Here is a 23,909-nt window from a genome sequence, read left to right as displayed (position 1 = left end):
AGCTCATAAGTTGCGTTGACTTGCGTTGCCCTTCTGACTTTAGAGTTCCGAATAGCATTGCCAGACATACGTTAATTATCATATTTGGATGACATCTTCACCCTCTGTGCCATCAGTAGTTTAAATCACGTAATGTAGGATGATTGGACCCCTTCAATCGCAATCTCAAACACGATGCACCCTGCACTGCGTCTGATGTGCATATGTCACGCGCCTCTTTACAGCCAGGTGGGGGCGCTGTTATGCCAGTGGCAGCTTTTTTTTCCAACGGTGCCGTCAACATTATAAGCTATACTGGGTCTGTGGCAACGTGTTATTGTAGCAGACGGACCTGATAAACATCAAATTGGATATGTTTGATCATTTCCCTCAAAATATGATCATTTTAAGCTTTTGGTACAATAATTTGTCATTTCCCATCTGGCAACACAGGGGAATTAGCCCTTCAGGCAGGGGTGTCCAAAGTGCAGCTTGAGGGCCATTTTGTGCCCTCACTCGATTACCTAAACCTTAGGGTTAATCACTCGATTAACAGCATTATTCATTATTTAGTGTGCCAGTCCCTAGTTAATACAACAACCTCATGGTGGACTTTTGCATAGTGCTGTCCTAGTCGCGTAAAATAATGATGAAGAACACAAAAGACATCATTTGATTATTTTATAGCACTTTGCCAATAAAAACCGACGAGGCAACCATGAGTTTGGGCAAGGCTGCCATCATTAATAGTTGAAGTGCATAAATTGACCACACGGTTGCTTTCTTGTGTCAGGTGTATTTAAAGTGTAACTCGGCTCTCTTTCTTGACCTCCCGTGTCGTTTTAAACATGGAACTTGAAGGCATCACAACAGCTTTTACAAAATCTCTTTTATTATCATTTCAGGAATACAGTTGACTGCTGTGCACAGCACATACGTACAAAAATAAAAGGAAACCCATTTGTAATATAGTATTTTTTTTTTTTTACGTACTAGTCATTTTTTTTTTCAGAAACAAATGATTGAAGAAGTCTGTTGTTTCAAACTAATTTACAATCATTTCAATAATCGGAACTAAGGCAGAAGGTGAGGTATATGTTCAAAAAGAGGAGGGGGACTCAAGAGGAAGCACACTCCCCTCAGTGCAGGAATAGAAAACTGAGAGGAAAACATAAAGGCTGCTGGCACACAGGGACACACAACACACGCACACGCACACGCCTGATCCCAGATCCATTCACTCACATGAGATCCCTGCGAACCAACATAAATCGTTGAAAGCAGCTGATGATCAGCAAGATGACAAAATTCTGACATTTGGGTGCATATTCCAAAGGGAGCATTCAGAATTCCTTGTGCATATAATAACAGGGAATTAAAGAAGTGGGGAGGTGATTTTTCTTACCACAAAGTACTTTCTCGCAGTTACTGCAAAACTGCACAAAAAAGTCTGCCTCAAAACAATATCATGCAACGCAGGACAGACTTTCTCGTCCTTTGAGACGCCAAAGTTGCTTTAGATGCAACACCACTGCTAATAATAACATGTTATTCTCCTGCTTTTGCCAGTTTGACACTCCAACCATCACTTCATTGTGCTGACAGTGAGACACACCATAACAAAAACAAGAAAGTATTGCCACCGAAAACAAGTGCTTTTAAATTTGGCTTGCTTGGATGGGATTTGTCCCCTGATGACTACATTGCACTGCAAGTGTTTTTTTTAGTAGTTTTGCACAGACACAGTCATTTCAAGGGGGGGGGGGAAGCTACAGCTGATTGGGTTTTAAAGGCAAAATGAATAATACAATAATGGTGATAGACTCCTCCAACATTTAGCTTTATCAGTGGTGATAATACTCACAGTTTAACATCCTCAGCCTCTCTTGGATCACAGTATTCAGTGTGTTTAACTAGCCAACCTTCCTGGAAGCTACTTACATTACCTACCACGAACTCTTGCGTTACCCCCCATGTCTTGCCTTCACGATGCCCTGTTATTCCTGACTCAAGCTCAATTGATATGGCCTCTACTGTCACTTTGGCACAAACCCAGCAACTCGTGCATGCGCTGGCATGGCCACGCTCGCCTTAAAGGTGCCGTAGTAGTCATCTCTGCTACTAAACACGAGCAGGAGCCGAATCCACCGCTCACAGCATGTTACATTCAAACGGCGTATGAGGTAAAAGATGACTACTTCAAAACACAGTTGATAGTTCATAGTTTGCTACTTAGATCTAAGTCGGACAATTCAGAGTACAGTGGAACCTCTAAAGTCAATAACAGTCCATTCCGGATCACCTTTGCTTATTCATTTCTTTCAGTTTTTACCATAAAACCTACAGTGGAACCTCGGTTAGCGTGTTTTTCGGTTAATGCTGAAAATGTACGCAACAATTTCGCCTCGGTTTGCATGCTGTCTCCGGTTAGCGTACACCTTGTCGTGTTGTTAATACACTGCATGAGTCCAACCGTGTTCTTAATGCATTTTTTTTTAAACCACAAAAATAGGGATGTCCCCATCCGATCTTCAGGATCGGGATCGGCTGCCGATCCACTGTATTTTGAAGATCCGATAAAATCGGATTCCGCCACGACATTGGGCCGATCTGATTGCCGTTCATAACTCTGGGCCACATTCCAACACGGTAGGTGGGGTGATTTGCCTCAAAGCTGGTTACCACTCGACTCCCGCCACCCGCAAGAAGAAGAAAACGCAACACCGCCATGCATACATGTTCGCGGAAAGTTAGTTTCACGTTAGACGTTGGATATTGGGCTCCATAGCTACAGCGGTAGTTCCCCCCCACTGTGTCCGGACTGCTGTGTCATGGTGCGGGGAGCTCACACGGGAAGAAACCGCTGGCTGTTTATACCAGGGGCCGTTGCTTTGAAGATCGGTACCCGATTGGATCGGCAAAACTATTTTAAAAATCGTATCGGATAGGAAGCCAAAAAATGTGGATTGGGACATCCCTACGCAAAACATCCTTCCCTGTTAGCTATTTGCTAGCTAAACAAAATGGCAACCAGAAATGGAAGTAAGCTATGTTATGATGTCATCGGCGGTTAACACAAAACACTTTAAATAAATAAAATAAATAAGCATTTAAGGTTTCTTTTACCTTCATTGAAGACGTGACTCTTCTCAAAGTCACGGTGTGGCACCACCACCACCACCTTCCCATTTTCCCATTTATCCCTTTCATTCATCATTTTTATGTATTTATACACATTTTAAATTGTTTTTTTGTGTGTGCGTGTTACATTGTTGGCTTTTTGGAACGGATTCATTGGATTTACATGATTTCTTATGGGAAAAATGGATTCGTTTAACATCCGTTTTGGTTAGAGTCAGACCTCATGGAACAAATTTATGACGCTATCCAAGATTCCACCGTAAAAAAAAGAAAAGATCTGTTCAAGAGAACACAAGTGTGCCTCACAAATGTAAAAATAAGTTCATCACTGTTAAACAAGAAGTGTTTCCTCATATCGTGGCCATGGGCTTTTATTTACACATGCTCAAAGAGGACATAAGCATTTGTCGACATAACCGGAACTAGCCATTGCTTGCACATTGATCGCACATGAACACAAATCTGCTTTTGCAAAAAACACGTGAGCGGTAGAGTAATGATGACACTCGTCGACATAGAAATGACCGCTTTGGGTCTAAAATTTTATGTTAATAAAAGCAGTCTAACTTTTTAGTAACAAGAGAAACGTAGTTTGAATTGAGCGGTTGGTCCACATAGATGGGTTGTCGACATAAATGGGACCATCTTAAAACAGGTTCCACTGTAATAGTACCATAATTTCCGGTGTATAAGCCGCTACGCTTTGAACCCTGCATCTTATACAGCAATGCGGCTAATTTATGGTCACGTTCTAATCTCACGACATCTCATATACTTCAGAACAGCCATGTTGCGTTTCATGTAAACACCCCCATCATGGAAAACGCACAAAGAAATGCATATGCAGCTTTCAAGTTAAAGGCGTTTTCTCAGTGGATCCTGACATCGTGGAGCAGTGTCGAAAAATTCACTATCACCAGCAGGTTTCAAAAGGTCGAACTTCTGTGTGATGAAGAGGATAGCACAAGCTCAAGGGCTAATTTGCCTTGAGACGAAAGTGACAACAACGAAAGCGAGGAACTGACAAAATGTGTGATGAAGGAATTATGAGGCTGTTCTATTCCGACACTGAAGAGGACGACCAGTGGTTTTAGTGTGGAGGAGGAAGATGAAGACAGCAATGAATGGCTTTTCTGATAGGCTAATGTTTAACTAGCTGTGTGACACGCACTGTTTGAAAAAAATATATAAAAACATAGCTGAGTCAGCGTCTGCTCGGATGGACATCACTGCGGTCACAATGGTCATCATCACATATCAGAAAAAAAGCTCAAGAAAAAGCAGAGAATATATGTTCAGTGCACTGAGGTCTCATAGGACAAGATGGAACTTTAGAAGCACGGTTTTCTTCAAAATTAAGTTTGAATTACGAATGTTTTGACGGGCAAACCGTTGAACTTTGGGGTTCCACTGCACTAAAAGTTAACATCGATCGCACCTCGTTTCAGCAGCATCAAAAATACGTCGTGACAAGCTTGCTTCATTGCACACGAGAGAACACGAGAGCACCTTGTCGTCTTGATCAAAGACCAAGGTCGAAAGAAGAAAACACCTAAACGTCAGTAACCAGACACTGAAACGTCAGCACCTCCAGCCTTGGTACACAAATGGCTCTGATGGATGGGGCCCACTTGTGCATGGTGGCTCAGCTATGTTAGCCCACATTATTGGCATCCTCGCCAAGTTAAAGCAACAATGGCGGCCGCATGCACAGTCCCTTATAAGTCCACCTCAGTGCATCAACCTCTGCCCCGTCCCGTCCCCGCACTGGATCACACAGTATTTCAAAGTGTTGCATTCAAGCAAAGTCTGCTACATCCTCTCTGACCAATTTGCATAAATACTTCCATCCACAATAAACACAGTCTAAAAAGCGAGAGACTGAGGTACCTGAAGTGTAGAATCCTGATGTCCTTCAAAGCAGACCCTCATTAACAGTGAACTGACTAAACAGCAGTAGCATCCACACCACTACTTCCTGCATGAAGACTTTTAAGTGCCACAACAAAAGAGCTCCCATTGTCACTTTTTGTCCAAATGCACCACGCTGAGTGAAAAATAGTTTTGTTCACACTTGTAAGTATGCCATGACCACACACACACACACACACACACACACGCACACACTCAGTCAGTCAGTCAGTCCGGCCTGATAAACTTATTTGTGGGATTGTCAAAGCTCCCTTCGGGGCCCGAGTGCTCTCTTTAAGTAGTGACGTATGAACAAAAGACTTCACTGCATCACGTCCGCAGTAACGTAACTTTCTTTATCTAATTCCGGGGGGGACTGAGCGGGGAAACGTCTGGCCCCCCCAGGAATGGGGCTAAAGACCCAGCGGTGGTGTCTGAGGGAGTGATGACTTGTCTCATTCCTATTTCTGACTCGAGCACCAACGTTTCTCGCATGCAAGGGGGGGAGCGGGTAGTGTGTGTGTGTGGGGGGGGGGGCACAATAGGAATTCAAGGCACCGCTACCTCATGACAAAGCAAGAACAACCACCGCCATATTTGCAAGTGCTTTGGTTGCCCTGTCAGAGAGACAAGCTCCAGCAAACAAAGATGGTGCACAACAAAAACGTCATCAGTTCACAGGCTTTTGTTTTGTTTTGTTTTGTTTTGTTTTTTTTATACTCTGTAGTAGTTTCATGCATGTATATTTTTCAGTTTCGTCACCTCAGGATTTCGGTGCTTTGAGGTAATACAACTATCACGAGCTGACAGGGCAAGCACTGCATGGACTTCAGCAAGCACCCATACAGTCAAAACTGAGGGGACCATTGAAGCCTCTCTCTATCCCCATCACAAATTGGTGTCAATCCCAACAAAAAGCAGCAAAGAAAGGCATTTCATCATTTCTAATACAAAGTAAGCTACCCAAATATACATATAAAGTCTGAATAAATACTATCACATATTCTTTCTATGACAGTCCGTTCTGTTTCGTTTTTGGATGTACAGTATGTATACGGTGTTGAAGTTACCTGGGAAAGAATCCACATGTGCAAATAAGAGTGTTATTGCCAGTCTTTGCTCAGGGTCATATTCGGGGGAGGAAGTGCGTTACAGTCATGGCCGTGGTGGCCTTGTTGCCCCTTTTCACGCGGCCGTGCTTGCTGAGTGCCACGAAGGAGCCTCTGTACGCCAGCGACTCGTAGGCGTTGTAGTTGTTGGGGAGAAGCCGCTCTTGGAACTTGCATTCGTCGTGGAAAACTGTCTGGAGAGGACACAAGAGGCAGACAGTGTGACTCCGAGGGCAGAGAAGCTTCAGAAAGTGCATATTGACCCAAGTACAGTCGTCCCTCGCCATATCGCCGTTCGAACATCGCTCCCTCACTCCATTGCGGCTTTTCAAACATTAATGAATTAATAAATGATTGTTATTTCGTGGTTGACTATGACCTATTATTAGTCACAAAATATGGAAGGACAAGTTATATGTAGCCCTGCATTTGGCTGGCGACCAGTTTTGGCGGCCCTGCCTCTTATAGGCTCCAACATACCCCCACGACCCTAATTATGATAAGCGGCATAGAAAATGACTGGATGGAGTTATATGTGATGAGACATTACCTTGCATTACCTTAGCTTGCGCTGCGTAGTCAGCCATGGATGCGGAGTCTGACGTTTACACAGCGAAAAAAAGTTCCCCTCCCATTCTGTGTAGAAGTGGTACCTTTGGCTTCTGATTTTGTCCTTCTTCCTCACTCAGTTTCGAACCCTTTCTTATGTTTAGAATAAATATAATAAACTAGTTAGCACAGTAGCTTGCTATGCTCTAATGTCCCCGTACAGATTACTCGTGTAAGAGTTGCGCAATGTGATGTAAACAAAGAATGTTAGCAGTGTAAAGGTGACTATAGGGGTGTTATTTCATGTCTACAGGACTCTAATAATGGTAAAAACGTATTTAGAACGGCATAAACAAGTTCTAAACACCAAAGTATTTCACTTAATTAATATTGAATCCTGCTTTGTTAAGCAATTACCGGCCATAAAAGAGGGACGACTGTATAACAAGATGGTACTTTATGAGGGAGGGGGACATGGCCTAAAATCCATATTGCAACATGTATAATGCAGGCTCTTGCGATAACGATATACAGTGGAACCATGGTTAGCGTCATTTATCCATTCCAGAAGGTCCGAGTACATTTTTCCCATAAGTAATAATGCAAATCCAATTAATCTGTATTTTATACTTTAAAAAAAGTACAATTTGCAACCAACCTCATCGTGCATCCAAAGTAGCACCACAAAATCAGCATGAGGATCCTCGCAAAAAAACATGGAGGTGAAAAAAACAACAGGTGCCGTCCGAAACATCCGTAGGTGCTGGTGAACCAATGTGTGAGATAGCGCTCTTCTCTTATTGGTTAGAAACCGGTTATGCACTCCTGATCGAAAGATTTTAGGACCAGTTGGAAAATTCAAAGACTTTACATTTTGCACTGCTGGATCTAAGTAAGGTCCTAAGGTCCTAAGTAGATCTTAAAAAGGCAAAAAGAAGAAATGGGAGTGAGTGTTTTGAGTGAGCAATTTATTGCAAAGAAGCGTTAAACTGAAATCGGCTGTTCATTAGCTGGACTAAACTTTAAGACCACAGCCTTTAAAAGACAAAATCTTGGCAAAAAAAGTGGATTTAATGTCATTTTCTGTCAGGCATTCACACAGTCATGATCTCTCGATGGCCAAGGCAAAAAAGCTTTCTCTCTTTGAAGTCTCTCAGTGCGCCATTGCTGCTGAGGTTGGATGCAGTAAGACAGTCGTTTGAAACTTCTTCAAAGACCCTGAGGGTTATGAAACCAAACAAGGCAAGTGGTACAGCCTAAGAAATGTCACCGGCCCTGAGCCGGAGGATCCGATTGGCTGTCCGTCTGGACATGGGATGATCCTCGGCCCAGATGAAGTCCAATAACCATCAGACAGCATCTGTGAGAGAAAGGTTTCAAGAAGGAAAAAACGTCTTCAACACCCAGAATTGCCCGTTTGGAATTTGCATGAGAGCACCAAACACGGGACACTGGAAGGTGGAAGAAAGTTTTATTCTCTGAAGGAAATGTAACCTTGACGGTCCTGATGGCTTCCAACGTTACTGGCGTGACAAGGCGATCCCACCTGAGATGTTTTCCACACGGCACAGTGGAGGGGGCGCCATCATGGTCTGGGCTGCTTTCTCCTTCAGTGGAACACTGGAGCTTCAGGTTGTGCAGGGGTGTCAAACGGCAGCTATTGTAATGACTGGCTTACAAAGGACTTCTTCCAGAAGAACAAGCTCACTCTTTTGGACCATCCTGTGTGTTCTCCTGATCTAAATCCAATTGAGAACATTCGGGGATGGATGGCAAGGGAGGTTTACAAAAATGGACATCAGTTCCAGACAGTGGATGCCCTCCGTGAAGCCATCTTCACCACCTGGAGCAACATTCCCACGAGCCTCCTGGAAACACTGGCATCAAGCATGCATACTCATTTTTGCGGTGATTAATGAGAACGGTGCAGCTACTCTTTACTTAGTCCCTGTTTGAACATTTTATTTCTATATTGGGGGTGTTTCTGTTTGATCCGCTGATGAACTGCCCACTTCAGTTTAATCATTTTTTGCAATCAATTGCTTAGTCAAAAATGTTTTTGTCTCACTCCCATTTGTTCTTTTTGCATTTTGAAGCTCTACCTGGAACCTCATTAAGATCCAACAGTGCAAAATGTAAATTCTTGCCATTTTTCTCAATTTATGGAACACAGAACAAGAACTATAAATAAGTAGCACAGCATTCCTGGTCAGTATAGGCCAAACGCCTGACGACAAGATACAACAACAGCGCGTCAGTGTGGATGTACTGTATAGAAACAGGTCAAGTGTGTTTAAAGTATAACATATCCACCACAGCATAAGAAAAAAACACAGTAAGTTGTGCAGTGCAGCAGAGCAGGCTGCCCCCCTTCAGAGACCGCATGTGTCCAAATTGAATCTCTTATCAGATCATCAGCACAGTGGCAAGCTAACACTTCATCACTCAAGAGCAGATACATTCTGCCTGTCAAAGATGTCCGCCACAGCGAAGCAGCAGCCGCTAACGGGAGCGCACGTCTTTGTCACTGCAGAGCCAATCACACCAAGGTTGTTGCTGACATGACTACAAATCCCTCCATCAGCTTCCATCAAACAATCAACCAAAAAGCACTACAGAGGGCATCCGAACAATAGGATTAAAAAAACAACATCAAGGTTAACAGTGAAACGGTGATGTGTGTGCACGTGTGTGCACAGTACAACCAGGGAACTTCAACAGTAATCCCTCGCTTACCGCGGTTTCCAAAGTAGGAGTCCTAATTTATAAGAAAGAAAGAAGAAAAGTCAATGAACTCACGTTGAAAAGAGCAACAGTAAAGGCAGTGTGTTCGATTTTCTTTTACTGTTAGCTAACTTCTTTTTACACTTGCATTAGGCTCATCTGCAACACACGTTACGCTTTTGTCATTGATGCCACCAATGTTAAGACATCTTTTTCCTGTTTATTAACAGTGGCTGCTAAGAATGTGAAAATAATTGTACTTAACTCATTCAGTCCCAAAAGGCAACCCTTTCAGTGCTGCCGTTTTAGACGATTTTGAAGATTTGATCTTTCAAAGCACACAGAATATTGTGATCTACGGCTACATAAACACGGAACCTACCGAAAGAAAGATTAGACGCCCGTCTTTCATCAGAAAAAAAATGTTTGTTTCTACCTTTTTCCGTTCCTGTAGTAATCAGCATTAGAACGTAGGTAAGTTTCAGGAAAATATCAGTTCCCAACTAAAACAGAAAACCAGCTTTTTGTGAAAAGATACATTTCAAGCATAACATTCACTTTGACACAAATATTTTTTGCTTTAGTGACACCTCATATATAGCTAAACAAATATACCACAATATAACGCAAAAAAGGGGTTGTTTTACACCAAAATGACAATTTATTTACAAATATAATACCATGAACAAGTTACAATTTTCACATTTGGAACCGAACTATGTGTGTGCACGTGCGTGTGTGTGTGTGCATGCGTTAAAATTTGCTACACTCCTCCAAGCTGTCTTACTTCCTCCTTCCTGCCACGCGTGATCCGTCCAATTAACATGATCCCTGCCGAGCTCTTATCAAATTCACTTCTGCCACCTTGTGGCCGTTTTTACGGTTTAAAAGTGCTTTGAAGTGTTAATGCATTAGTGGAGAGTTGCATCATCACCTCTTTTTGCCTCATGCAAAAAAACCGCAAAGGACGTATAAATACATTGTTGGGGTCAGGCCTTCTGGATTATAAAAAACGTATAACTACAGTTTTGGTATGGAATGAGTTAAGAATGACTGACGCTGGTACTTTGGTTTTTGTGATCAATTTGTTCCAAAACGTCAGATGAAAACCGAAGTGTATGAAAACCGAGGTACATTTTCCCGTAGGAAATAATGTCAGTCCAATTAATCGGTTTCAGACTCCCAAAAATATGAACAAAAAACTATGTTTTATAGAGAATGATTATAGTTTTGCATGCAGAAAACAATGTTACAAATGATGAATGGACGGAATTGTTGCTGCGGACTTCCCGTACGTCCATCGAGATCGAATTCAACAGTGTTTCTCACATTCTTCATCGAAGTGCTGGCACGTGCTACTTTCTTTGGCCCCATGGCGGCTTATTTAGCAGTCGCACTCAATAAAAATTGCACGCATAGTCGGCAGCGCATACAGTGGGGGGCTTTGTTCGGGTGCTCGATTTCGTGGAACAACGACAGTGCAAACAGACGAGTCTGTTACTTGCAAAATTGTATGAAAACAGAGGCGGTGTGCGAAATCTATAGCAACATTTTCACGAAAAACTTGAAAAAAAAACTGGGGCGTATGAAAACCGAGGTTTCTATTTGCACTGATTGCTAAGGCACACATGATTCCCCATCGTCTCTGAATGACTGTTCGTTCAAGTGTCACTGCAAACGTTGCCTTTACACTTAATAATGGTCGTGTGATGGTGATAGCTTGACTCTGGAACTGACTTTTTCCATTTCCTATGGTTTCCAAATTGAAGATCAATACAAGCGTCCCAGTTTTACAAGGTCCACTGTAATAAAAATCAATAAATGGTTTATCCATAAAGTGTTTACGTCTCCTTCAAAACCAGGTGACACAATTCTAACCTTTTTAAACGTCCACTGAAAGGCCAAGTCAAGGAGCACGGCTGAACGGGGCACATATAAAACTTAATTATAGCACACAGTGATTGCATCGCGCCTGTAAAACACTGCTGTTAAAATACTACCTGCTCATCAGGTGTCACCCGGCTGACATGCTGCACTGGTTTGCGGGGAATATGCTTTTTATTTTGGAGTATGACTTGTAATGAAAGGCCTGTGATCGACTGCTGACCAGTCCAGGGCATCAGGGTCAACATTTGCAGTTGAAGTTTCAGGAAAAAAAAAGATTAGGGACATTTTCCGGGAAATGAGGGAAAATTAGGCAAATGATCCAGAAAATAAGGGGAAAATTAGGTAAATTTTGGGGGAAAATTTGGGGAAAGTGCTTCGACTTTTCCAGAAAACCAGGGAAAATAAGGTACATTTTCCAGAAAATGAAGAAAAATGAGGGAAAATAAGGAACATTTTCCATAAAATAAGGAAAAATTTGGGAAAATAAGCTAAATTGTTCAGAAAATAATGGGAAACTAGGAGAAAATAAAGTACATTATCCAAAAAATTAGCGAAAATAAGGTAAGTTTTACAACAAATAAAGAAAAATTTAGGAAATGGGGAACATTTTCCAGTAATAACGAGAAATCAAAGAAAAATAAAGTACCATTTCTAGGAAGCTTGAGAAAACAAGGTACGTTTTCTAGAAAATATGTAAAAACGAGGAGAAATATGGAACACTTTCCAGAAAATATGAGAAATCAGGTAAAATAAGGACAATTTTCCAGAAAATAAGGAAAAATGAGGGAAAATAAGGTCAAATGGCAGGAAATAAGGGAAAATAAGGGACATTTTTCAGAAAAGGAAAAATAAGAAAAGTCTTCCAGAAAATCAGGAAAAATGAGGCGCACATTTTCAAAAAAGAAAGGGTAAATGAGGGAAAATAAGGTACATTTTCCAAAATATAACAGGAAATTAGGGAAAATAAAGTACATTTTCCAGGAAATAAGGGAAATAAGGAACATTTTCAAGAAAAATAAGGAAACACGAGGGGTATGAAGGTACATTTCCCAGAAAATGAGGGGAAATGAAGGAACGTAATGAACATTTTCCAGAAAATACGGGCAACTGAGTGAAAATATTACAGAAAATATGGGAAAATAAGGGAAATAGTTTCAAAAATAATAAGGAAAAACAAGGCAAAATAAGGGAAAATTTGCAGGAAGTGAGAGAAAATAAGGGACATTTTTCACAAAAGGATCAAGAAAACCCTTCCTGAAAAACAGGAAAAATGAGGGAAAAGGCACATTTTCCAGAAAGTGAGGGTCAATGAGGGAAACCAAGCAAAATTTTGGTTTTTACAATCCCAACCACCGGCCCCGCAAAAATGTTTCTGGCTGGGGGGTTGGTGCACTGTGCGGACCAGAAGCTGTGCTGTGGCAGTACCGGAGGCATCAGCAAACTTTTGATTTCAAAAGTGGCGTGACACACAACCCTTTAATATTGCGTAACATTGCTTGTTTTTTAAATTAAAGTCAGAAAACAAGAAAAACGGCAGTGCTGGGAAAGATGGACAAAACTCTAAGAGCTTCCTGGGGAAAACGAGACGGTTGACAGGGTGGACCCTGCCTTTCACCCTCAAGTCAACTGGGATAGGCTCCAGCTCGCTTCATTCAGAGCACGGATGAATGTTTTGTATCATTTTCAAACAATTTTAACTATTTTACTGCATGTTTATGAATGGGGGGGCATTCCAGTTCCTGGCAGCCATATTATGATTAGATTTTTTAAATATTGTGACTTAAAGACTCACGTGGAGCCCTGATATGATGAATTCATCAACACCCCCAATAGAGAAGGCATACCTACCGTCCCATACAACCTCCCTCGTCTGTTCATGGCGACATACAAGTCACTCTTGACTCCATACAGGCTCACCACTCCTCTCTCCACTGTGGAGATCTCAATCAGACCTGCAAAGCACATGAATGAGAATCAATAATCATCTTTGTCATCATTTTGCATGCACGCATTGTGTTGGCTCCCTGCGCCTATGCGGGTGTAACCTTGCACATTTTGCTGCGCAGCGTGACGGACTCTTTTGTTCCGCATCCTTCACATCTGCACGCACGTACTTGCACACGCACGCATTTTTTTGTGGCGCCATTTGCGTGGCCTGCGTAAAAATAAGTTGTGTCTAAAAGCGGCCATACATTCATGTCATGCTCGGGGAGGGAGGGAGGGAGGGAGGGAGGTATGGGGCCAGGGGGGGCTGGGTGGCGGTGGTGCTGGGGGGTGTTCGGCACTGATTGTTTTTAATGATAGAATAGTCTTCACAGACACACACACATGAACATGGAAGGACTCACTGTACTGGTTCTCATGGTGCACACCGTTGATCCTTCCATCGGGGAGGATCTGGAGGTGGAAGCCGATGCCCACGTTGCAGTAGAGCCTCCGCACCCTCTTGATGCCCAGCAGGTAGTCACTCTCCCAGTTGAGCTCCGGCTTCTCCCCGGAGATCCCGAGCACGGAGCGGGAGAAGAGCGTCTCCCATCGCTTCTCCAGCAAGGTGGCGTTCGTCCGGCCGCTCGGCAGCGGGTGCGCCGACACGAAGCCCAGCAGCAGGCTCAAGAGAACCGCCGCGGTCAGCGTCCGGTGCGGCGTGCCGCCGGCCTCGCAGGACATACTGACGAGGAGCCTGTGAGCTCCGGCCATCCGGTTTACCTTCAGACCACGTGGTCCAAATTAATGAGGCTAAAAATACCGCTCTTCTTGTTTTTCTCCCGTCGGCATGCTGGCTCAGGGTTATTTCTGGAGCGCAGATGAGGGCCGTGCAGGGCATGAAACGCAAGCCCCGGTGCAGAGGAGGAGAGGAGACGCTGGAGGTGATGGTGCTGGTGCTGCTGCTGGTGATTACCATGTTTTGCAGCTCCTCCACGCCTCTCTCTCTCCCCTCACACACGCACTTGCTCTCTCTCCAAGAAGACCTGGAAGAAATCCTCCGGCGTGCAGCAGAAGCAAGAAGAAAGACTCTCAGGCCGGGCCCAGCATCCTCACTGATGGCGGCAGGGGAGCACTAACTCTGCATGGAGGCTTCAATGTCTTGTCAGGCCTGGGAAGAGGTGGGGGAGTGGGGGGCACTCAGGCTGCTCCCAAATTGGGTGGGTGGTCATATGTCTGTCAGGCTGCTTCCTTATTTAGAAAGAAGGTGTAAAAACAGGCCCGCTTGTCACTGGAGAGCAATGACAGGGCTCTTGCAGTGGCACTTTTTCTCGTGCAGCCTTCAACAACTTCACCAAAACACATCCATGGATCCTCCACAATGACACATCACCTGCACCTGAAGCCCCCACCCCTCAACCCATTCTCAGCTGTCCATTGTAGCATTATTCCTAAAGATCTCAGCATGTTCCCCGTGGTACATATGTAAGAGCAAAGCGCAGGCCTGACATGGAATGGCGCGCATAGCCTGCATGCCATTCCCTGTGACACCAAAGCCTATCGTCTTTTCCATGTAACAGATAATGTCAGCAGCTGCATGACCATGTGTCAGGGAGGCCACAAAAGGACCAGTTCACAGGACCTCCAAGGGATGGCACTATTACCAAGACAGTTCTTTGGGGAGCCACACAAAGGATGCAAGGGCTACTTTGACATTTTGTAAAGCAGCAGATGTGCCAAGAAGTGATATATTTCAAGAAAAACACCTCATCTCAGCTTTGTGGTATACTGTAGGTGAAAAAAGTGAAAAAACTTCTCGCTTTTTTCCTCCCATTTTTGCTGTTATTTTTCAAATATTTCAACATGCATCTTAGATATTTTCTTTGGTAATATGACTTTGCCATAACATTACTGTGTAACTTCTCAAAGGTCATTTTAAATTTAAATGTTTCTCATGACTGAAAAAAAAAATTTAATATTTCAACTCTACTACTAAAATAACATTTTTCCTTTGACTTTTTTTTTACTTTATTCTTGTAAAATTAGCTGGGTTTTTTTTTACTTTTCCAACTATTTCGACCTTTTTTTTTTTTTTTACTTTGCTGCCATCATAATGTAACTTTTGCCCAACACAATTTTCCAAAAATTACATTTTGCTTTGTTTCTCATATGACCTTAAAAAAATGCTGAATATTTCAACTTTCCGCTACTAAAATGTTCATTTCCCCTCATAATGTTACATTATTCTTCATTACAACTTTGTCTTAATATTTTGACTTTATTCTTGTAAAATTACTGCTGATTTTAAATTGCTTTTTAAAATAAAATCTTGTTAAATTGTATTTTTAGAATGTGCCGCGGGCCAATAAAAAAAAAAACAGCCGTGCGGCACAAAAGGCCCTCGGGCTGCAGTTTGGACAGCCCTGATGTGTACGTAGGGATGAAATGACGCTGGAACAGATTAGACGTATTTCCATTTTCAACACCCAAACAAAATTGGAGGTTGGCTGTCAAAAATACACCAACAGCCACACTTCAGTACTGCAATAGAAAGGAAGCAAATATAAAACGTGTCATCCATTTGATGTTTTTATTGCTTATAAAACTGATCTGGAGACTGTAAAATAAACAGTATTCTGTCACGGCTGCATGCATCAATATTGTATGGTACATGGATATACAACAAACAAAATATGTATATCTCTCTGGCCTTAAGAGTCTGCCATTGGCACTGCCTTTAAAAATAAACATAAAAACAATCCAACAGGACATTTGGTTGCAGAAGGGCCTAAAACAATTCCACTGTTGAAAGAAAAAGTGAATGAAAATAGAAGCGATGTGTAGTGGTAATACAAGCAGGGAGGAAGCAGCATGAGCAGAAACAGCAGACGCTACTTGGTTCAAATAACTTAGGACTCTTTGAGGACGTCGTCACATCTTTACAAATAACTTAGCTTTTTCACACAGATAGCTCTCACCCAGATGCTACAGGCCGACAGTTAAAAGTTTTTATCATAAATAAATACGTATGTACAAAAGTCAATAAAATATACAGGCACTTCTTTTGTTTTCTAACAGATTGTGCAACTCAAGACGACATTTTGGGGTGAAATTATGGTTGTGTTTTGTTGGGGTTTTTTTTGCTCCAATGAAAGCATGCATTGTGTACAGCACCTTTTTAGTAGAAACGCGTGTCTTTTGGGAATGCAGAGCCCGCGTGGGAGTCCAAGATTGTCAATTGAGCGCATCGAAGGTGCAGCGAGGATCTTAGGGATGTTTGGACGCTAGGATTTTACCTCCTAATGACGCTGACGCGTCCAAATATGACATTAAACCTGAGCTAGAAAGACACACTATAGATATACAGTGACAGCCATTCGGCACCGTCGGCGAGAAACCTGGCGAGGCAGCAGAATGTACAAGAATAACAGGTAGAAAATGATTTGTGTTGGCACTAGAAGGCATCTAAGTGGTACGAGGTTTACTTGAGCCTGGCAGCATTCCCTTACTTGTTGACCCCAAAAAGATCAAGATCAAGCTTGTGTACAAAACAAAATGCATCTGAATGCCCTGCAGCTGTTGGATTCAGGACAAAACGTGTCTCGTTGAAGTAGCTGCACATTGCTGATGATATATTCACCTTCTATCTACACTGCCTCATATTGGCACACTTTTGATAAGGTGCAAAAAACAAATGCATAAAAATAGAAGCAAGGCCTCCTGGGATACAAAGGTATCCTTTAGTGCATTGTTGTCCCCCCAACAAAAATGGATTATTCCACAATCTTCCCCACATGTTTCCCATCTGAGTCACAGCCTTTGAGGTCCTTTTGGTCAAAGACAATGTGAGTGGCCAAACAGATGCCGATAACACCTAAGATGGCGGAGCAGGCCATATAGGCGGTGACGGACTGCGCAAACTGAACAACGGTGCCCATAAAAAGGGTGGGGATGACCTGAGAGAGGAGGAAGGTGCTGTCTAAAATGGCAAAGTCCGAGCCGACGCCGCGGTTCTCATATCCAGACTCCGGCTCGTCCTGCTCGGTGACTCCGGAGCTGAGAGGTGACCCGTTGTGGTTGAGGGAAGCGGAGTAGTAGCTGTCCTGGCTGAAGAAGGCGTTCCCGAAGGAGGATCCAGGTGCTAGTCCCTCTTCCGCAGCAGTCAAATAGTCGAGCTTGGTTGGAACACCATTTTTATGCGCGTTTTTGGTTTTCCTTTTTGGCATATACACCTGGAACAGGACAAGACCACCTTTAACTGGTATCCTCCAGACTTTCATCGCACGACAGGGCTTACCTTCTTCTCCTTGTGGTAGTGGCAGGTGAGAGTGTAAGGCAGGGTCTGCAGAGTGGCGTAGGCGTAGCCGGTGAGGGCGGCCATGATTGTGACCAGGACCACGCTTTTAGAAAGGCAGATGACCAGCATAGACACCGTGAAGCTCACCATGCTGCTCATGTACACCCAGCGCGATCCGAAGCGGCCGACCATACGACTCATGGCCATGGAGAAGAAGGTTGAGGTAGCACACTGCAGGAACAAACCCAGGCTTCCCATACGCACGCCTGGAACAAGCAACTTGAGTCAGAGCAGATCGTGTCAAGCTCACAGACGCCGTCATTTAACGCAGGAATGGAGTTTTTCCTTTGCATGTTAGAAAGGTTGTCAAAACCAAAACAACTGAAACTGTAATGTGCAAGCCAGACCAGTAGTTGGCACTGTTGCACAGTAATGATAGTCCGATTCCTCAAGTCTTATGTTGGCGTACGTATGGGTGCAGAATTTAAAGGGTCCCTGACATGATTTATCAACTTTGCTTAAATATCTTATGTATTGTTTGTAATTATGTTCTAATTTTTTAATTTTTTTTTAAAGACAACAGTAAATGCGCAAAAATGACATTTATAGTCCATGGCACCACCCATGACGAACTCTCTGCCGCACGAATCATCGTTTCCGGAAGTGACGTCTGCGGGATGACACCTCTCAGCTACATAAATATGGCGGTGTACGAGACAGAGGATGTTTATGGTGATTATAGCCAGGATTTGTATTTGTATTTGTACTTTATTTATCCCACAGGAATTGGGGAAATTCACCTGTTACAGCAGCAAGCAAGATGCGCAAGTAAAGAATACATGGTGTCTACAACATGGTTCAGGTGGTGCAGGTGTTGTAGAGCCTGACAGCGGTCGGTATGAAGGACCTGCGGAACCTCTCCTTCTTACTTCTTATTTGAGCGGTGTGTCAATAGTTGGAGGAGAAAAGAAGGGAGAAACATTTGGAGATGAAATAGAGAACTTGCAGAACATGGACTTGAGCCTTAAGATGTGGATAAGAAGATTGGTCGCCTTCAAAACACAGACTGGTAAGTGTAAATTACTCTGGAGTTGCTTATCCTTCAATTATTGCTTTAAATCGGCTTCTTAATGAGCATAAAGGGTCTTTTAGCCTGGTTTATGTTATATTTTGTTGCCGTTGCAGCCCCCGCAGCCCACAGTAAACATTGCTGTGAAAAGATGTTTATATAGCCTTGTCGCTATCATGGAATAGTGGTTAGAAGACACTGTGTAAACGACACATGACGTACTCTGTTCTGTGGCAACTTTGACATCGTATGTCCCCCCCCCCCTTTCTTCTTGTAAAGGTGTTCCTTCATAGTGGTCGTCAGTGAAATCGATCACTGCAAAGAACGGAACTTGAGGTGGGCGTCCATCTGTCTCTCGATCTCTGCACTTGCTTCGTACATTTTTGTCTTAAACCTTCCTCTTTTGGAAAAGAAAACAAGCTTACAGTATCAACCGGATGCAGTGAACATCCAGCAGCAACACAACATTTTGGCATACAATTAACCAAGTAGAGGATGTACCCCGATGACATCACTTCCCAAAATGAGACTGAACAGCGAGATCCAGCTCGTCATGGCTGGCGTCATGAACTATAAATGTAATTTTTGCAACGTTACCGTTCACTTTCAGCCGCACAAACCCACAATATAGTTTTGGTAGTCACTTTACCGATAAGGTATAGACCCGATATCATTAACAATAGCTCTGATAACTGATCATTAAAAAAAAAAAACGCTCCAATGAGGTAAGATTACCTGTACTGTGCTAGTGAGCAAATCAAGTGCTCCTTTTTTCTCCTGCCTGTGACGTTTGGAGTTTTTGAAAAGCTTTTTGTCTAAAAAGGGCAAAACCTACATTTGCGTGTGGACGAGAGATCACAGCGCATAGAAAAATGTACGGACATAGCTTCAAAGCACTGAGGCAACGTGCGCGATGGCCGCTTACGCAAATTAGGCAATGCTCAGCCAGCACTGATACACCGGCGGAGTTCATCATAAAAACAAGTAGAACACGCATGACTTTCACACAGACAGTCGAGTGGTGCCATCAACATTTTAAAGCGCATGCAGAGGTCGATAAAGCTGCTTGATGTTGTTAATAATAACGTGCAGCCACAGCTGGTAACGGCAATGGTTATTTACCTGGCGCCAATTACATTACACACCCGGTGACCGTAGATGACACAGTGGAGGCGTGAATTGGAGCATTTATTATATCTATAATGTATGCATACATTTGTCTTTAATATTTCACGATGTACACAAACAGAGGTGTCAGCTGTTCTTCCAGGCTTTTGATGTTTGGCAAAAATGTGCATGAAACCTGATGAACTCATTTTTATTTTGAGGTTTTCTTTGGAACTTCCTGCATGTAATTCCCTGGGCACATATTTGAATTGCATCGTGCTGGCAGCCCACGCCACACCCCAACAGCCTCACAGATCTACTTGGACATGTCAGGCAGTAAAAGGATGCAAACATTTAAATGTGAGCCTTGACTGACACTTCGGTTATTAAGGAAGCCTTCGGCTAAACCCACAGGAAGGCAGGATGTTCAACGAGCGTCTTGGCGACATGTTTACTGAGGCAACGTGCCTTCCAGTCTGCCGTACCGTTAATTAACTAAGATCCTCAGACAACAAAAAAAAACAATCTGTCAATTAAAAAAGTTGATGTTACACTTTTGCCCAAACAAATACACTTTCTGAACTACAAGATCAGCTAAACAAATAACGTTTCCAGCACCATTAGTTTCACACCATAACTAAAGCAAATCCGTACATCAACTCAGGCAGTTGTAGCCGCACACTGAACAGCACTGGTGCAATGGAGCACATAATCACTTTGTGAAAGACTCTTCAGATCATATTACCCGGCCCACTTTCACACGACATAAGCCGCAACGCCGCTTCATCTAATCTGCAGGAATAAACAGCTGCTTTTAGAGTGAATACACTCATTTACAACACACTACTTTATGTGCATCCTTGCAACTATGACAGTTAGGCAGTAAAGGCGGAAAAGCCACTGGCACACATGCCAGCGGCTCAGCGCCAATACCCTGTGGTGAAAACGCAAGGCAAAGAGGGATCAGAGGCGAGGTTAAACAATGCGACAGTCGAACCTGTTTAAGTCGACGCAAGCGGTTGTCAACATTACCGAACCAAGCCACTGCTTGCACAGTTTGCTTGTGACTTTGTCCAGAGACAAAAGGAGAACGGGCGATAATGTTATGTCTTACGTTTTTTTGGTTTACGTAGTTTGGTTTTCTATTCACTATTGCTGGCTTGCTTGTGTTTACTTTTGATTCATTCTTCTTCCGTTTCCGTATTTGTTGAATCCTAGCGTCGTCGTCCTTGTTTCCTGTGGCTGTCCTCGTCGCCAGTCTCTCACTTTCTAGTTGCTTGTTTGTTTTTTGCAACTTATAGCTACTTTTTATTTATGTTTTTCTCTCTGCGCTTTTAGTGGCACTTTGTGTTATCTATCTCGCCTTCGAGCTACAATTTTGTTTGATACTTTTGTGTTTTTCCCAGACCTGGTTGCAATTTATTCCAGGTCCTTGTCTGTATACTCCTGCCTCACATCTTGCGTTCCTTTCCGCACTTTTCCTGGCAGACAAAGAATTTTTGATCTTTTTCCTCCATTTGTGCGTATTTTTATTTGGAGTCTTTTACTGGGTACTCTTGTCTAGCAGAGCTGCTGTGGTAATTTCTCAAAACTTTCTTTGAATGCTTAACAATCTAAAAAAGAAAAATGGTTGCTTGAAAAGATGGACAGGTGGAATCCAGGTTAATACTGCCATGGTTTTATTTTGAAGTTTACTTTTCACTGAACAGGAAGTCACGGTACGGTCGTTTTAATTCTTACTAGTGATTTTGTTATTGGTGATGACCGAATACTACAACACAACATGCCGACATAAACTGCCCCATTTTTTTTTTTTTTTTTTTACAGAAATGCCCCCTTTGGCTCTCAAATTTTATGTTGACAAAATCGGTTGACCATGTTTGTCGACAAGGACCAGGGCTTGACTTGACGAGTCGGCTGACAGATGGGTTGTTGACATAAATGACAAAAAGCCATAGATTTTGGAAAAGAAAAAAAATAAACTGACCTTCATCATATCTTTGTTTGGACTCACTTCCTAGTCCTGCATTTGGCACGCCGCTGTACACGCCTTCCCCTACAAAGACTGTGAAGAAAAGCGTGAAGGACATGACGGCCATGCAGTTGCAGAGATGAGCCACACATAGCTGCCACATCACCCTCGGGACATGGCAGTAGCTCCTGTAGATGGCAGGAGCCATAGACCAGCATGTTCTTAGCAAACATAGCAACGGTCCAGTCTTCAGCAGCCTCAGCTTACACTTCAGCAGGTAGCAGCAGGAGCAAGGCACGCCACGCTGGCCAGCTTCCGTTGTACTGCTTCCTGAATCCAGCAAAGACTCGACTGTCGCCGAGCGGCCGATTGCACCGGGGGGCTCTTTCGAGTCAGACACCTTCATAGTGATGAGTACACTAGAGATAAAGATGAAGATGAGGAGAAAGAAGAGGCACTGGGCTTGGCCCCCAAGGTAAACAGAGAGCAGGCTGTGGCTCCAGTCTATGGAAGGAAGCAAGTATCCCACGCAGCCTCCCAAGCTGACCATGAAGGAAAACATTGCAAAGGCTTGGTTGCAGTCCTCCCGATCTCGATAGAGGTCTGATAATAGTGCCTCCAATGGTGTGAAGCACACTTGTCCACAAAAGTCCAGAAGACCCACTCCGAGGATAAGGAAACCCACCTAAAATCAAAGAAACAAATCACCTGAGTTAGAATACCGTACAGTCCAGTCACTATTGGTGGATTCTTTCACACCAGCTAAGCTGGTTTAAAACGAGGACACCTAGTACGTTGACATTGGCCTTTGTTAGTTCAGACAGCCAAACCTCAGTTTTACAACGCCGCAGTTGACATACGATTCGTACCTCGAAGAAAATGTCCGGTTATCGTGCACAGCCGCGGTTATCATACAATATTCCAACCGGTCCATTTTCCCTGTGATGTATCATCTTGGGGAATGTAGTGTCCAAACAAAGCACCCTACGTGTTGATGACTCACTGTCCGTGCAACTGTGGCTGCTAAATAACCCACCATGGGGCCAAAGAAAGTTGAGTGCGCCAGCAGACTGTTTTGAAATAAAAAAAAAAATAACTCAGCGCAAAGTACGAAGGTGGCATCCCCTCCCGTCCACCCCGAGTTTTCAATGAAAGGTTTAAATGATGTGAAATGTTCATTCATCGTTTAGAATGACTTCCCATTGTTTTCTGCATGAAGAAGTATAATTATTCTCTATTAATATCTATAAATTTTGGGCGTCTATAACTGATTAATTGGATTTTCCTATTGGAAAAATTGCTTCAGCTTCGTAAGTTTTGGTTTTCGTCTGACCCTTTGGAACAAATTCACAACAAAAACCTATAAAGGACGCCAGAGTTAGTCAGCTTAAACGACATAAGAAGTGGTCTCCTTCCACTTCCAACACATCTTGGCAAAACCATGCCTGGTGGTTGTGTGCTAATGTGACATGTGATCAACATTTTAAGGTTTCATTTTTTTGAGCATTTGATCAGCTGATGAACAGCCTGTTTCACTGTAATGCTTGTTTGCTATAAGTAGCTTACGTACTCAAAAATGTTTTCTCGCTGAGATTTCTTCTTTTTGCATTTTGTAGCTCTACTTAGAACCTCCTTAAGATCCAACAGTACAAAACGTGAATTGATGCAATGTTTCCAACTCAAATCACCTGCGCTTAACGAATAAGAGAAACGCGCTCTCACACACAAAGATTCACCTCCAGCTCCCAATGTTTCGGACGACACTGGTTGTCTGAGGGCTTGCCAAGGTTTGTTTTTTCAATTCCACGGTTTTGCGAGGATCCTCATGTTTTTTGTGTTGCTGCTTTGGATGCATGATAGGGTTTGTCGGATTGAACATCCCTTGTTCTGTGCCGCCGCCGGGTTTGCACTTGGCTGTGACGTCTTTTTCCCACTTTGACGGCGCTCCTGCTCGTACCAAATGTTCCATACCCGATCCTGAATACATACTGTATACCCTGTATACCCTTACCCTTACCTTACAATTGTCAAAGTTTCTTACCTGCAACTTGTGCCCGCCCCAGGCAAGGCGTGCAGCCAGGACATCGGCATAGGGAATGATAAAAAGTGCCAAGAGGACTCCCAGGGAGAACAGCCAGATGAAAGGCCGTCTTCTGCCGTAACTGCTGTTGCAGTGGTCACTGGCTGAGCCAATAAGAGGGACGAAGAGCAGGCCGAGGACTGGACCAATACCTGTGAACA

General features: G+C 43.2%; 2 protein-coding genes across 3 annotated transcripts in view; both read right to left on the bottom strand.

Moving 5' to 3' along the window:
* Positions 1-719: 719 nt before the first annotated feature.
* On the bottom strand, positions 720-15,680 carry LOC129182027 (fibroblast growth factor 4B-like). Its single transcript, XM_054777907.1, has 3 exons — positions 13,649-15,680; positions 13,149-13,252; positions 720-6,334 (listed from the first exon to the last, which is right to left on the bottom strand). Exons 1-3 carry the CDS (start codon positions 13,995-13,997, stop codon positions 6,158-6,160), a joined length of 630 nt encoding a protein of 209 aa, XP_054633882.1. The 5' UTR covers positions 13,998-15,680; the 3' UTR covers positions 720-6,157.
* A 119-nt stretch (positions 15,681-15,799) lies between these two features.
* Positions 15,800-23,909, bottom strand: part of slc45a3 (solute carrier family 45 member 3) — a 41,799-nt gene continuing 33,689 nt past the window's right edge. For both annotated transcript variants that reach the window (XM_054777894.1, XM_054777893.1), the window contains exons 2-5: positions 23,710-23,900; positions 21,684-22,353; positions 17,521-17,786; positions 15,800-17,455 (exon numbers count right to left, since the gene is read on the bottom strand). In XM_054777894.1, the coding sequence (XP_054633869.1) occupies positions 16,997-17,455; positions 17,521-17,786; positions 21,684-22,353; positions 23,710-23,900 (1,586 nt within the window). In that variant the 3' untranslated portion in view covers positions 15,800-16,996. The remainder of the gene's footprint in view (positions 17,456-17,520; positions 17,787-21,683; positions 22,354-23,709; positions 23,901-23,909) is intronic.

The sequence above is a fragment of the Dunckerocampus dactyliophorus genome, chromosome 5 (genome assembly GCF_027744805.1).
Source record: "Dunckerocampus dactyliophorus isolate RoL2022-P2 chromosome 5, RoL_Ddac_1.1, whole genome shotgun sequence".
NCBI classification, from domain to species: Eukaryota; Metazoa; Chordata; class Actinopteri; order Syngnathiformes; family Syngnathidae; genus Dunckerocampus; species Dunckerocampus dactyliophorus.
This window is presented reverse-complemented; position numbering and strand designations above follow the sequence as displayed.